This window comes from Bombyx mori, chromosome 11 (genome assembly GCF_030269925.1).
Source record: "Bombyx mori chromosome 11, ASM3026992v2".
Lineage (NCBI taxonomy): Eukaryota > Metazoa > Arthropoda > Insecta > Lepidoptera > Bombycidae > Bombyx > Bombyx mori.
The window spans coordinates 2,922,657-2,939,432 of record NC_085117.1 but is presented as its reverse complement, the minus strand read 5'-3'; the positions used below and the strand labels follow the sequence as shown (position 1 = coordinate 2,939,432).

Genomic DNA, 16,776 nt, shown 5'->3' with positions numbered 1-16,776 from the left:
AATCCTAATTTTTTATTTAAATAATGCATAAAAGATACATTAAATCAATAAAGAAAACATTACACACACTACATACCATGTATTTGACGCACACACGCATGCATACTATTTATTGTCAAACTTTTGTTCTTGAAGTCTGTTGTCAAATTGAGAATAGATAAAATTTTAATATTGTTTGTCTTTGTTAATATTTTGTATAGTGTAGTCTTGGCGAAATTTGTGATTATAGAAATATAAAATACAATCATAATAGTGTACAAACTTACAATTCCAATTAATTATAGTCGAATTTCGACTACTGCGGGACCTCTAGTAATTTGTAAAGTTATGAAAGGTGTGAATTACCCAAAATATAACAATAAGTGTCAAGTAAGTAGAAAAAAAACTGCCATTTTATTTTTATAATCAACAATACGATAATATTTACTGGTGGTAGGACCTCTTGTGAGCCCGCACGGATAGGTACCACCGCCCTGCCTGTTTCTGCCGTGAAGCAGTAATGCGTTTCGGCTTGAAGGGCGGAGCAGTCGTTATAACTATACTGAGACCTTAGAACTCGTATCTCAAGGTGGGTGGCGGCATTTACGTTGTAGATGTCTATGGGCTCCAGTAACCACTTAACACCAGGTGGGCTGTGAGCTCAATTAAAAATATCGAATTGTTAATACTAATACCAAATAAAACGGATCTTTAATTACAAAGATAAATGTCGTTTAGACCAAATAGCCTTTTACTTCACGACGTGCAGAGCAACATTAGACCCTACCGCCAATTATTAATACGCTAATTTCGTAATTTTGCTTCTTTTTCGGTGTGCTTAGTGCGAGTTTTTTAACGCTCTCGATAGCGTAAAAGTTAACTCTAATTTGTATGCAGTTGGAACAGCGCCTCTAGCGGCCAACGTAAGCAATAGTTTCAACTCCATACAAATTTGAGTTAACTTTAACGCTATCGAGAACGTTAAAAAACTCAGAACACCCTACGTATTTACGCAGTAATCAAAATATCCTAAGCACTAGTAAATATAAAAAAGAAGTTCGATTACTAAGCTTTTAAAAAAAGTTCCTATTTAAATTGTCATCCGTGTTGGCGTTATCAAATGCGTAAAATGTAAAATATAAATGAAATATTTTATAATATTATCAATAAGTGAGTGATTGACTTGATTGTGATGAAGCATTTTTTATATTCAGAACACGCTTAAATACAAAAAATAAATGAAAATTAGACTAAGTTTAAATTCATGAAATCATTACTTATTTTGGCCGCAAAATCGAAAACGACCCTGTACTGTAAAAATTGAGACCTTAGAACTCACTCTAAGCCCAACTGAACAAGTGTTGCGTCGACAATATCGAAGCTAATTCTTGATAGCTGGTTATAATGAACATAGTCGCGCATAGCTGGATGATTCTAAATATCTAAATTTGCAAACATGCTCAAACTCTTATTAGCGTGAGTGTCGCAATATACGATCGCGTTCATATTTTTTTTTTTTTTTTTTTTTTATGATTGAATGATTACTGGTGGCCCGGAGGCCTTTCCAGTTTCACCAGGACAGGTGGGCGAGCAAAGGCTCAGCCAGGAGGGGTGGGATTTGCTAACAGCTACCCGAGCGCCTCCGAAGGAGACCTAACAGCTCAAGAGCAGCTGCTTCGCGAATGAATCTACTACCGGATCGGAATCGCGACCCGCTGAGAAGATCCGGCGAGAAACTCAGCGAGCTGATTCATGGGTTAGGTTGCACGGCGAACTCTTTGTCGAGTTCGACGAGTACGGTTACCGAGGTCCCTAAGCCTGCTCCTAGAGCTGAAGGCGTCTAGTGCGAAGGTTATTGGATCTGATGGATCCGTAAGGACGTGTCTAGGGCGTCGACGGTGACTGGCTCCTGCATGATCAGGATTCGGGGAGTAGTCAGCGGCGGCTACGATAAGGCGATTATCATGACGCATAGCCTTATCGAAGTACCGTTCCGACGCTGACTTCATGTATTTCTGTATAGATTCGAGGCCCAGGTCGTCGTGTAGGTCAACGTTCCTCACGAACCACGGAGCTCCGACGGCTAACCTGCAAAAGCGGGATTGTAGAGATTGAAGGGTGTCTATGTGCGTGCGGGCCGCGTGAGCGAACACCACACTCGCGTAAGTCATGACGGGTGCGTTCATATAACCACGTGTTAAACACGCGGTCTGTGATTTGTTATAAACCCTCCACAGATGGCGTTAGTTGTCTTTTTAATGTTTCATTAAATTATTATTTTTATCGTTCATTCCGTATATTATTATCGATCTCTAAGTAAACGGCGATAAAGGAGACGCCCAGTTCTCCGATAAGTGGTTATCGGTTTTTAAACTTGTCTTCAAACATTGTTAAGCGTTCACGCGATAATGGATGCATTAACAGTGCTTTTAGGTACCACAAGCACCGGCCACCGTCCTCGTCGGACCCGTCGACGAAGGGCTCGACGAGCGAATTAACCCACAGACACAGCCCACGGAGTTTCTCGCCGGATCTTCTCAGTGGGTCGCGTTTCCGATCCCGAGAAGTTACGTTCAGCGGCTTTGTTTCATTTTCCTACATTTGTGCACATTCCCAGATACTAAATAGTTAATAAACTACCGTTATTACGCATTAAAACCTGAAGAAACACTAAATAGACAAAATAAAACAGATTACACGACTTCACTCCTCGCGTTCCCTCCAAAAAGTCCTCTAAAAGGCTGTTAAGAAACGTTTCTGGCTACCCTCTTATGCCAACGATTCCCACAGGCGGTCGGTCCTAAAACTCACGCCAAATTCCTATGCAGCATCATAAGAGGTTATGCCTCCTCGACCCCACATTACGTCAGATAAGCAGAAGATCATATGGTCCGATGTGTTGAAAGATTGTAAACATAATCTTTAAACTGATCTTGTGACGCCACCGTCTTTGCTTTATATATTTTTCTATTCTTGCAAATCACTTTCTTGGTTTTTCCCCGTTTTATTCTATTCCGGACTATTATTTCAACACAATGTTCCAACTGATGCGTCATTTCGAAACTTACGATTGCATTAACAATATTAATCAACACGTGTGTGCTTATTAGTGCGAGTTTCTTAACGTTCTCGATAGCGTAAAAGTTAACTCAAATTTGTATGGTGTTGGAACGTTTGCCTACGTTTGCCGCTAGGGGCGCGGTTCTATATACAGTCAAACCTGGATAAGTGAGAACTGGATAAGTGAGAAAACTCTATAAGTGAGAGTAATAGCCAGGACCCGTCATTTTAAGCTCCAAAAACCTCTATTAGAGAGAAACAGAAACCTCTGTAAGAGAGAGTCGTTTTTCCCTCATGGACCTCCGTAAGTGAGACTGCTACTTATCTATACCTCTATAAGCGAGAGTCGAGCTTTATTTATTTATATTACTTAGGAGGAATAAATGAAAAAACAAATTACAAGTTTAACATCTGTTATTTTATGACTCATTGTTAACTTTTGTGGAACTTTCTACCAAATTTTTTGAATTATTTTCTCGTCAATATTGAACCTATTCTATTTCGTGGAACTAAATAACATTGTTATTTTATCGCTTTCTTTTCGAATGGACACGTGTGGCTGAGTACCGTCCTGTTTGTCGGACTTACTCAGTTTATCGTTAATCAATTGCAAAGAAAAGTTTTGTTCTGCATCATGTCAAAACGGAAAATTAAAGTACTGTCATTAAATAATAAATTTAAAATAGTGAATGCGTTTGAATCCGAAAAATCGCGAATTAAAATTCAGAGGGAGCATTAGCGAGAAACTCGGGTTAGTGAGAAACCTCTTTAAGCGAGAATGAGATTGTGCTCCCTTGAACTCTCTCTTATCCAGGTTTGACTGTATATAAATTTTTAGGCATATAAATTTGAGTTAACTTTTACGCTATCGGGAACGTTAAAAACTCGCACTAAGCACGCTGACTGTTTGTTACCGGCAACGCTTTAGCGATTGTTCGACTGTGGTGTGCGTCAAAAATAAATATTAGAAGTCGCTACGGTGACCCTCGTGGTTGGGTGATAAAGGCGCGGCGATAAGAATTGTTACGATCGATCACTTTGTTTACTTGTTACGTACCGTGTTCCGGCACTTTGCTAATTGTTACTTTTCGGATGTTTACCTATCGTGTTTTTCGATTAGACGTTCAACGAGTCTGCTGAGGCTTCGATCCCGGGTCGTTTCAAGCCGAAGTCTAAGTTTGAGTAATTTTTTTTAACAAAAAAGAGGGTACTTTTCAATAACTCGAAAACGTCAAATTAACTTGAAGATTTGCACGCGTATCAAGAACCGATAACGTCATTATAAATTCGCTTCGAAATCCTAAGCGAGATGAGAAAAAGGTTTTTTTTTCTCAACCCTTTATCTGTCATGTAGGTCACCGGTGCCCTACGCGGCGCACTGAAGTGATTATGTCCATATTTGTTTTCTAAGCGCCAGGATTACCTAACTTTGCCTTCTTTTGTTCTTTAACGTATGTTTTAGTCTTTCAGGTCTCTTAGAAATACGATTTATTCTCAGTATCGTTCGGATACGTCTTTCCCAGAGTCTACTAGATATTTCGTCGCCTTAGTAACAGTAAATTACTTCAGTGCGCCGCGTAGGGCACCACCGGTGACCTACACGGCAGTTAAACAATTATTTGTTACGCTTAAACGTTTTTTTATTTATTTATTTAATATATTTTGTACACACAGCTGTTAGAAGAAACACGACAATAAGGATACAGAGTACCTACAAGGGCACTATTTTGTTTAATAAGTTTTAAATAAAGGTGAAGTAAATATAGGTGAAGGAATAAGATCGTGTAATAAAAATCAAACCCGCAAAATTATAATTTGCGTAATCACTGGTGGTAGGACCTCTTAGGAGTCCACTACCACCCCTCCTATTTCCGCTGTGAAGCAGTAATGCGTTTCGGTTCGAAGGGTGGGGTAGCCGTTGTAACTATACTGAGACCTTAGAACTTATATCTCGAGGTGGGTGGCGCATTTACGTTGTAGATGTCTATGGGCTCCAGTAACCACTTAACACCAGGTGGGCTATGAGCTCGTCCAAGCATCTAAGCAATAAAAAATAAAAATATATTGACGGTTTTTAAAATCTAAAAATTGTTTGGGATATTAACCACAACGTCCAATGTCACATGTCTACGTCACATACGAGTATGCAATGTCATTTTTGCGACACACACATAGAAGTTGTTTTTACGTGGCCAAGATGTGTTGTCGAAAGCTTGTCCGACTTGCTCCCTCTTCAAACGAGGCTTGTGAGGAGTACTTAACGTAGGCAGCAACTCGGCTCTGCCCCTAGCATCGCTGACGTCCTTGGGCGACGATAACCACTCATCATCAGGTGGGCCGTACGCCCGTCTGCCTACAAGGGCAATAAAAAAAAACCTCGAAAAATTGGAAGCTTTTGTACCCAATTTACTATTAGGAAGGTAACTAAAGTAATGTTGCTGCTCTGGAAGGATGAAGAGTCCTTGCGGCAAACAAAGACAGAGATATCTCGCATTTGATACAGATATTATTTAATTGAAATATGAATCAATGTTCTGAATCTGTATTAATAAGACGCAACTCGATGTCAATGACCGTCGAACGTTTTGGCGGCAAAAAATAGGCGGCCATTTTGAATTTTGACGAGACAGCGATTCTCGGTACGATTGAGAATCGGAATTGGGCCACTAAAAATGATGATTTTTAAAGATATTTTGCAAGCTAACAATTTTTCTAGCGTGAACAATGTTTTAACGTGCAATCAAATTTATCAAATTCGAATGTTGAAATTTTGCAGACTAATTTGCTTTTTCTGTCACATGGCAGTCGTGAATTGACTAATTTGCTTTTTCTGTCACGTGGCATCGTGAATTGCAGTTTGAGGGTCGAGCGGTCGTTAATACAATGAAATTTGTTACAACGTCGTGTTTGACTGTTTGTTATTAATCAAGTGGGTTTTTTTTCCACCCGTTTCCAACGCTGGTATCCGTTTTTTTGCAGTATACGTCTTAACGAATGCATAGTGGCACATAGATTGTACATAGAACCCTGTTGTTTAACATTATGCGTTTTTAAACGAATACTCAACGGATTTGTCAAGTTTTGTTTTTTACTGGTGGTAGGACCTCTTGTGAGTCCGCACGGGTAGGTACCACCGCCCCGCCTATTTCTGCCGTGAAGCAGTAATGCGTTTCGGTTTGAAGGGTGGGGCAGCCGTTGTGACTATAGGTATACTGAGACCTTAGAACTATATCTCAAGGTGTGTGGCGCATTTACGTTGTAAATGTCTATGGGCTCCAGTAACCACTTAACACCAGGTGGGCTGTGAGCTCGTCCACACATCTTTTCAACGTCTTCGGCTTGCAGTGGCACATAGTATAGCTCTGTCTCGTTCACACAGTGCCGTGACAGAGTGTGTGACAAGTGTGTGAAGACTGCGCCGATTCGTTTTTACATGAATGAAAATCTACTGTATTAACGTATGCCGTGTGAACTCGGCCTAAGAGGCTATTCCAGCTACACCTAGAAGGGTAGGTGAGCTCAGGGGCTCAACTGAGAGAATTTGCTAACACTAGCAACTACTAGCGAGAGCAGTGCTTCACTGAGAAGATCCGACAAGTAACTCGGTGGGTGGTTTAAAATAATTCATTTATCGGTATGTTTAAATAAATAAAAATAAAAACTTAATGCAATTAAAAAATGTATGACTGTTTTATTTTATAACAATAATTACAACAGTATTTTAACCCGTTGCACGCGATTTACTTTCACATTTGCGTCGGGTTTTAAAGGGCGCGGTCCGTTAATACTATGAAGGGTTTGTTGTATTGTTGCTTGTTTGTATTGTGCGTTTCGTAGGGCGAAGGGAACTCAAGGTCATAGGAAAGTTGCAAGGCAAACTCGGAAACTCGTACGACTTGTATTGTATTGTCGCCATATGCAAAATTTCATTTGCTTCGCCTTCAAGGTTGTTATTGCGGATACCGTACTGTCTGTTCTTCTTCTTCCCCTTCTTCTTCCTATCGTTTTCCCGATCTAATGCCAGGGTACGCCTTCCTACTTAAACTCCTCCACTTTGCTCGGTCTTCCGCACCTTCTCCATATCCGCCTTTACCACATCCAACCAGCGTTTCTTGGATCTACCGCGGGCTCTTCTTTTCTACGTTCAATTAATCTTAAGAAACCGCTCACTGTGAGATTAATGTGTGAGTTGCTTTGGGAATAGTTACTTCGCCCGACCAATTTCCCTTGCAAGTATTAAGTCGTCATTAACAGCCACTGTTCTTGATTTTGATTTTTCAGACTGTATTTTCTTTGTGATTTCTTTTAGGTGGTTTGTGAAGTCTGCCGTTAAATTACGAATACTATTGAATTATTTTTGGTTTAATATGAAGTAATATTATACATAATATTGCGCGTCTTGTAGCTGTTGAGTCCCGTTCAGAAGTGAAGGAGGTTGTCTGTTTCCTACGCGTCGCGGAGATCGCCGTTCCGCCGGTTTGCCGCCCCCTCCCTCGCCGCGCTGCCTGCGTCTTTCCCGACTTTGCGAAAGAGGAGTTGATGCGTAAACAGCCACAATTCGATAAATGTGTAATTTGTGAGGAAATTTCTAAAATGAGGGTATTTCCACACTGCCAGTCATCATGCCTTTAGCGTGCGTGTTGCTGGCTAAAAACATATTATTGTTTTCGTTTCTCTAAGGAGAGGTCGTCGTCGGTGATGTCAGCGATGTCAGGGATTGTCTGAGCCACGAGACACAGAGTCTTTGACGCGTTTTTTTCCCTACCTATGCTGATAGCCTTGATAGGCTATATCAGCGTCACCCTAGCGTGTAGGTGAGCTCTCGGGACTCAAACCAGGAGGTGATGCTAACACTAGCCCTAGCGAGAGCAGTGCTTCGCTGACTATCATCGGATCGTCGGAAACGCGACCCACCGGGAAGATCCGGCGAGAAACTCTGTGTATTGTAAGCTGGCTCGGATAGGTAGTTACCAACGACTTAGACATCTCTATTTCTAGGCAGTTACGCGGACCGTCTTTATGGATACTACCTAAACCTAGCAACCTATAAACCATATTTTTCCAAGTGTATCTATAGCAGACAAGGACAGTACCTTTGAATTATTATATATTTATCGACTGCCTTTTCAACCAGGCTTATCGAACAAATCGGGTTGTATAGATCTTTGAGAGTGAACTACGTCATCCACCTCGGAAAGTCACATGAGAATCCCAATTGGTCAACGAGATAGGGAATTGAAAATAAATGGCATATAGTTCATTCTGGCTTAAATAAGTGTGACGCATGGGTACAAAAGGCCAATACTTTAATTAATCCTCAAAGCGCGAACCGTCGATAGATCGACTCCCTATTAATGCACATAACAGTGCGGAGCGTCGGAATACCGACCGTTGTGCAGTTAGACAATATACGTATTAGGTATCGACGGTATATTAGGTAGAACAATATCGACCTGTACGGATGTGTCTTAGCGCACGCACTTATAAGGTTTTTTTAATAAGTTAATAACATGTATAGAAATAACCATTTATTTTGCTGCGTTAATTGATTTTTGTTTTCTTTTTAAGTTAAAAATTTATAAAATACATTTTTTTTCTCATATCCTTTGGCAATTTCGGTAAAATCTGTGAAAAATAAGCTCAACCCCTAAAAGGGTTAATTACTGTGATCTGGTTTTACTTTTCCTTCGCCTATTTATCTTTCCGGTTTCGTGGCTCGCGAGCGATCCGATAAAAAAAAACGTCTGTGCGTTGCCGTCGATGGGTTTTTGTATTGAACACGAGGAATTTGTTGTCGATTGAGAAAAAAAAAGGTTTTTTATTTGCACTGAAGATCGTTTGAATTTACAACTGTAAACTTTTTCGAACGGTCCCTGTGGCTGAAACTGTAATCAACGTACTCAATGGCTATTGTTGGTCAGGAAAGAGAGAGAGAGAGAGAAAGAGAGAATACACTTTATTGCACACCAAAACACAATTTACATTCAAAAAACAATCAAAAGAGCAGATATATTTGTACAATAGGCGGTCTTATCGCTAAAAGCGATCTCTTCCCGACGACCGTTTGATTTACAGAAATTCTGGAAAATATAAAAATATAGCAGGATATAGGTGTGCTTAGTGAGAGTTTTTTAACGTTCTCGATAGCGTAAAGGATAGCTTATATTAAAATTTGTATGGAATAGGATCGTTTGCCTACGTTTGTCGCTAGGGGCGCTGTTCCAACTGCATACAAAATTGGCTTAACTTTTACGCTATCGAGAACGTTAAAAAACTCGCATTAAGCGCAAGGAGTCTTCCTCAATGTTGGTCATAGCGAACGGCTCTCCTGAACCCCGCGTGGGACGGGTCGTCTATCAACCCTGCGTCTTCCGATGCACGTCACTAAGTTTGTCGTCGGATCTTCTCAGTGGGTCGCGATTTCGATCCGGCGGTGCGATACAGCTAAGCACTGCTATCTCGCTAGGGCAGTTGTTAGCAACGTCTCCCAGGCTGAGCCCCGTGAGCTTTCGCCTACACGTTCGTTGAAGCTAACACAAACCTCTGTTACCCAAATATGTAAGCAAAAAAAGAGAGCTTTGAACTCTTGGCTTTTGTAGTTAGACGAGCATACGAACAACCTTTTTTTCCTCTACCTATGCTGACAGCCTTGAGAGGCTATTTCAGCTTCGCCTTGACGTGTAGGTGAGCTCACGGGGCTCAAATCGGAAGTGTTTCTAACACTGGCCCTAGCAGCATTTCGCATAATCTACCAACGGGTCGGAAACGCGACCCACTGGGAAGATCCGGCGAGAAACTCAGTGGACTGACCAACCTGATGGTGGATGTGGTTATCGTCAGGGACGTCATCAACGCGAGAAGCACAGTCCAAGTGCCCGGTTGGTTAGTTACTTGGACACCGGATCACGCGGTCGGTATTCGGTTTCTGGTCAGAGTCCGTTTTAGATTAGTTTTTCGTATTGGAAGCGTTGTGAGCTCGAAGGCACAGGTAATAAGACGCCGTCTCGCTTATTTCTGCCGCGAATTAGTCGTGGGTTGTCAAGTAATGTCTCTAGGCTTCTAAATTTACGCCGGGGCTTGTGTGCCCTGTGCTATATGTACTAGCTGTTATCCGCGACTTCGCCCGCGTGGTCAGGGATTAGTATCAGTGTAGTTTTACTGGTGGTAGGACCTCTTGTGAGTCCGCACGGGTAGGTACCACCGCCCTGCCTATTTCTGCCGTGAAGCAGTAGTGTTCGTTTCGGTTTAAGGGTGGGGCAGCCGTTGTAACTATACTGAGACCTTAGAACTCATATCGCAAGGTGAGTGGCGCATTAACGTTGTAGATGTCTATGGGTTCCAGTAATCACTTAACACCAAGTCGGCTGTGAGCTCGTCCACGCATCTAAGCAATAAAAAAAGTTTAGTTGTGGGAATAAGCGGTTTTTTTTTTAAAAAACAATTAGTCGTTAAAAACAATTAGTCATTAAAAACAATCATGTCAATCAGCTACTTCGTTATTACGCGAAATAAGGACAACCAAACTCAATTTCACAATTAATAATTTTAGTATGGATTGAATTACTAAAAAATACCAAAAAAAATCTATAATTATAATAATAAAGATATTCAGGTGTGAGTGTCTGGTTGTTGGCGTATATGATTGACTCTGTCTTTTAACAGTATTCTCCGTGTTTTATATAATTTACGTTATCATTGCTTGGGAACGAATTTATTGCTTTTTTTCTTTCTTATAAAATTGTTACGATTAATTATTTTATTCACGACTTAACTGAACGTTTTGACATTTTATCCTTCAATAACCGGTTACGGCTTGTTCTTGTTTCAATGCAATTTGAATCTTAAGGTCAAAGACGTTAGGTTAGATATTGACTGCGAACCGTTTCTCGGCTGGTCCAAGTTGAGTACTGAAAGCGATAAAGTTTATTTTTTTATTTAGTTTTATTTCGAAGTTTGTCACTGTCACGTCAAAATGTTGATTCATATCCACCAATTTGGAAAAAAAATATTCTCATAATTATTTACTGACTAGCTGACCCGGCAGATTTCGTAGTGCCTCAATCGATAAATAAAAGACCTAAACTATTGTATAAAATAGACTTAAAACAAACAAAAGGAATCCGTTTAAAACTTTCTGGACTTCCACAAATAATTCAAGACAAAAATTAGCCAAATCGGTCCAGCCGTTCTCGAGTTTTAGCGAGACTAACGAATAGCAATTATTTTATATATATATAACACAAACCCCTGCCATTGAGTTACTTAACTGTTTTATTTAGCAACTGTTCTGCCTTAGCCTATAAACAGATTATAATATCGAGGGATGCAAGGCTATTTGGTTTAAGCGACATTTTTCCAACTTTACCGAAGAGCAAGTGGGCAGTATGCTCGTCTGCCTACAAGGGCAATAAAAAAAAGAGCCATTGAAAGTTAAAAATTATGAAAAATTTAATGACAAAAAAAAATCTTGAATTGAATGGGGTAAACTTAAGTGAAGTTCAATTAAAAATGGAACTTTTGATAATACAATAAAATAAAACGGACCTTTTATTTAAAGATAAATTACGCATACTAAGCGGAATGCCGGTTATATTCGAAACTCAGAAAGCAGTCTCGCGACGTTACTCGCGGTTATTGTCGTATCGCGGGTGACGCCTCGAGGCGAAGCTAGTCTAAAAAAGTAGCCTAAGTTACTCCTTATATCATGAGCATACGGCCCACCTTATGGTGAGTGGTTATCGTCGCCCGTTGACTTCAGCAATGCCAGGGACAGTGCCAAGCCGCTGCCTATCGTTAAGTACTCTCCACAAGCCTCGTTTGAATAAGGACGTGTCATCGCTCTAGGTAAACACCGTGGAGGGGAGCTCATTCCAAAGCCGGATGGTACGTGGCAAAAAAGATCTTTAGAAACGCGTTTGCTTCCTTGAAGTGGTGAGGTCCACGTCATTTCGGATCCTCCCGATCCACTAACGGTGCTTTTAGGTCCCTCAAGCACCGGTCACCGTTCTCGTCGAACCCGTCGCTTGCGACGAAGGGCTCGACGAGTAAATTAACCCTCAGACACAGCCCACTGAGTTTCTCGCCGGATCTTCTCAGTGGGTCGCGTTTCCGATCCGGTGGTAGATTCTGCGAAGCACGGCTCTTGCTAGGGTTCGTGTTAGCAACGTCGTCAGGTTTGAGCCCCGTGAGCTCACCTACTAGTTAAGGTTCCGCTGATATAGCCTCTCAAGGCTATATCAGCTTAGGTAGGAAAAAAAAAGGTGAGGTCACTCGAATGAATGAATCTTCGTCCTTCAAACATTTACATCGCTTGTGGGTTATTTCTCGTGACTTGAACCGCCGCCAATACAGTTACTGTTAATGCGATAGGCGAATACTGGTTCGTTATCGAAATTCGATTTTGTTTCTACTCGCAAAATGTCGCAGCATGAATATTATTCGCTCGCGTTACCATACGGCTAATCGGGCCTCGATAAACGGAGTAATTTAATAGTAATTATTAATAATAGTAAATGGTAAGTATAGTACTTTTTAGTTTATTTATCATGATTTTTAAATTTGTCGGCTTCAGTTAAAAAATATGTATAGACTTTGAAGACAATTTCGCGTGACTGACCATTTATAAGGGCATCCCTCTTTTTCCTAAAGATGAAATAGTAATTTAATAAAATAGTATAATGTATGGTATTTGTGTATCTCTTTCTTTCTCTCTTCCTCCCCCCCTCTCATCTCTCCCTCCCTCCCCTCTCTCCCTCCCTCCCCTCTCTCCCTCCCTCCCCTCTCTCCCTCTCCTCTCTCTGGTTCTGTTTGTGTCGTCAGGTTAGAGCCCCGTGAGCTCACCCACTGGTTAGGTTTACGCTGAAATGGCCTCCCAAGGTCATCAGCTTAGGTAGCGTGGCGGGTAGCCATCATACAACGCAAGATATTTGACAGATGCCTGAATCTCGCTTACGACATTTTCAAGATAAGCTTGCATATATACAAGTTCCGAACCAAATATCACCCGCTCGGTGGAAGATCTTCCTTTCGTCGTTTAAGCCTACCCAAAGTAGAACAAAACGTACATACCGCCAATATTTATATTATATATATTGCTTTAAATTAACTCACCGCAGCCTTGTACAACTGCTACTTTCATATCATACTACTAGCCAAGCTGGCGATTTGCTTACCTACAGCTGGACACTTTTTTAACTTGTCCTCCCCTTAATTACACTTTCAACTTTTGTAAAATCAAAAGGAGTACAATTTGTTCTGACTAAAACTAAAGAATAGTTTTTCATTACAAAATGTTCTGTAATCTGTAATGAATTTAAAAAAAAGTCACCAATTTTTTAATGCATTTCATCATTATATAGTTAATGATGAAATGCATTAAAAAATTGGTGACTTTTTTTTAGGATTTAGAATAGGAACTTCGTTAGCGTTCGATCCAACTGGTTTTTTTATTGCTCTTTTAGGCAGAAGAGCACAAGGCCCACCTGATGGTGAGCGGTTATCGTCACCCATGGACGTCAGCAATGTCAGGGGCAGAGCTTACGCTAAATCTTGCGAGGCTACAGATTGTTAGTAAACAATATTCGCAAATATTGTTTGTAAGCGTAAAATGGGATTCCCCCGCTTCGATACCCGCACGATAATGTTAATTTATCGTCGTAACGCAGCATATTTATAGGGTGACTCTGCCTTAATCATCTGTGTGCTTAGTGAGACTTTTTTTAACGTTCTCGATAGCGTAAAAGTTAAGCCAATTTTGTATGCAGTTGGAACAGCGCCCCTAACGTCGCTTGAAGTCGTCGTGGCCTAAAGGATAAGACGTCCGGTGCATTCGTATCTAGCGATGTACCGGTGTTCGAATCCCGCAGGCTGGTACCAATTTTTCTAATGAAATACGTACTTAACAAATGCTCACGATTGACTTCCACGGTGAAGGAATAACATCGTGTAATTAAAATCAAACCCGCAAAAATTATAATTTGCGTAATTACTGGTGGTAGGACCTCTTGTGGGTCCGCACGGGTAGGTACCACCACCCTGCCTATTTCTGCCGTGAAGCAGTTAATGCGTTTCGGTTTGAAGAGCGGGGCAGCCGTTGTAACTATACTGACATTAGACCTTAGAACTTATATCTCAAGGTGGGTGGCGCATTTACATCGTAGATGTCTATGGGCTCCAGTAACCACTTAACACCAGGTGGGCTGTGAGATCGTCACCCATCTAAGCAATAAAAAAAAATTACCCTAAACACAAGCTAAATAACTCAGTTTCGTTGATAATCTTAGTATTAACGCTTCATTTTGTTTTTAGGTCCGCGGAGGTAGCACGGGAGTGCCACCGCCAGCGCCACCAGCCTTGGAACAAGAGAAGAGGTCGCCGTTGCAGCCGCAGCAGCAGGGGAGGGTACAGACTGGTGAGCATTTGAGTAATTTTTTTTCTAGAAAGAGTCGCCTTTCGTCTGTACGCTCTATTACTTTGATCAGCAGAACGCCCTATATGTCGGCGCTTCCCCCTAACCGGCCTCTCTAAATCCACGGGATTTTTGTCGACAGAACACACTCCAGCACCGGCCGTGATACCGAAAGCTCCGGCCGTAATAAAAGCTCCGAAGAACGCAAAGATAAATCAGAAGGTATTGTGAAATTTTGTTTCGATTCCGACCATGGTTTAATTGTTTTGATTTGACGTCATAACCTCTTATAAATCGATGAACACCGGCTGCTGGCACGAAAAAATGTCACGTTCCGCCTGAGCTAGAGCGTGCGAGCGAGAGCGCAGAATAAACGATAGAGAGGCACCAAGCGTTGACTTGTGACACATTTATCTTTCTTTTCGCGTGATGTCAGAGCTAGCAGAACTATTGTCAGTAAACCGTATTTACAGACAACTATATTTTTTTTCAAGTTGTTTTTCAGTACCTTACATACGTAAACGAAGTTAATCTTCTTTCGAGGCTACTTAAAAGAATGAGTTCCATTCCTAGTAGAAACTATGAGTACACGTCGTTTTAATAATCTGATAATTCGAGAAGCCGCAATGGAACGCGAAGACGATTGCCTGTCGTCGCGTTCGATAAAAACAAAATTACTAGTGCACGCCCAAAAACCAAAATTCGACCGTAATAACTAACACCACAAGACTACTTTGTATTCTTCTGACAACACTAAAACTATTAAAATAGCTATTGGAAACGTTAAGAAAAAATTGAAATCGATTGACAACAAAAAAAATGACGATAGGTACTGAGGTGTGTTTTGTTTAATGAAATGAAAAATAAATAAATAATTTCTCGCGGGATCCTCTCAGTGGGTCGCGATTCCGATCCGGTAGTAGATTCTGCGAAGCACTGCTCTTGTCAGGGCCAGTGTTAGCAAATTCTCTCAGGTTGAGCCCGTGAGCTCACCTACCCGTCCTTTCGGATGCAACTGGAATCATAGATAGTACACATAAATTAGTTATAGATAAGCAACTCAAGCATTCAACAAAAAAAAATTACGGGCGTGGACCAGATGGCTTCGCTTCGATTAGTTTCTCATTGCTCCTGTAGATGGCAGTAACATATTACCTATCCTACATTTTATGTTTAATTAAGGATTTTGTAAATTTTCAGAAGCCACACTTTGTTAAAGTTTAATCAATTTGTCTATAACAAAAAAAGACTTGTATGATTTATTTTTTATTTTCTGTGTTTAGTTATACCATAATTAAATGCCTTAACTTTAACAACATATAAGTTTAAGGGCAGCCGCTACAAGGTGTCGCTAGTTTCCATACAGAAAAAAATATTTGTCTTAAAGTATCGCAGTTTCAGGGCCCTGGCTGAAATAGTCCCTTAACCTACCAGCGAATGAATAGGTAGGGGAAAAAAAGCCGAACGCGTCACAAGACGTTGACCTCGCGCCTCCGTTGATACAATTTGTGTCACGTCCATTGCGGGTTGCGCAACAAGCATTTGGAAATGTAATTTTCCGTTTGCGAGTTTTCTCTAGTGCCACACAATAAGGAAAAGTAGTAATTATCGAAGCGATATAGTAATGTTTTTTTTTGCATTGCCAATTTGTGAATAGATGCGGGAGTTGCGGGAGGTGTCTGTCTGTGCGCTTAGGGTACCTACCTACCCTAAATATGAATCGAAATAAGTATTTAAGGCTTGGTATAATTGGATCGTTTTAATATCTTCGCTTCTGTTACAGTATGCTTGCGCTCTGCACTGTTTTAATATACAGAGATAAATTAAAAAAAAAAAACAGTATAAAAGGGAATTAATTGGTATAGTCGTGTCGGCGAAAAACGAGTTTTCAACTAACTATACATATGGCCACGAATGTTTTAGTTCGAATTTTAGTGATGCAGGGAAGTGTAGTTGTCGATAGAGTTGCGTCATCGACTAGATTTTTTTTTTAATTTTTTATCGCTTAGGTTAGTGGACTAGCTCACAGCCCACCTGGTGTTGAGTTGTTACTGGAGCCCATAGACATCTACAACGTAAATGAGGCACCCATCTTGAGATATGAGTTCTAAGGTCTCAGTTTTTGCAGTACATTTAAGCTTTCACGAAGAATTCGTTAACTTTACGTAGTCTATATCATTTATTTTAGCACTAAATGACGTCACACTTAATGAACCCCATGCCGAATATTAAGAAATAAAAAGTCACAAGTCTAGTGTGCTAATGAATTGCAGACTTTAAATCTTTCCAATCGGGTTAGAAATTCTTGGTGGTCCGACCAATAAATAACC

At 40.7% G+C, this 16,776-nt stretch overlaps 1 protein-coding gene across 7 annotated transcripts in view; it reads left to right on the top strand.

Moving 5' to 3' along the window:
• The window catches only part of LOC101744205 (la-related protein 1), a 97,586-nt gene that overhangs the window by 18,886 nt on the left and 61,924 nt on the right, over positions 1-16,776 (top strand). For all 7 annotated transcript variants that reach the window (XM_038013987.2, XM_062670981.1, XM_062670980.1 and 4 more), the window contains exons 2-3: positions 14,347-14,449; positions 14,589-14,668. In XM_038013987.2, the coding sequence (XP_037869915.1) occupies positions 14,347-14,449; positions 14,589-14,668 (183 nt within the window). The remainder of the gene's footprint in view (positions 1-14,346; positions 14,450-14,588; positions 14,669-16,776) is intronic.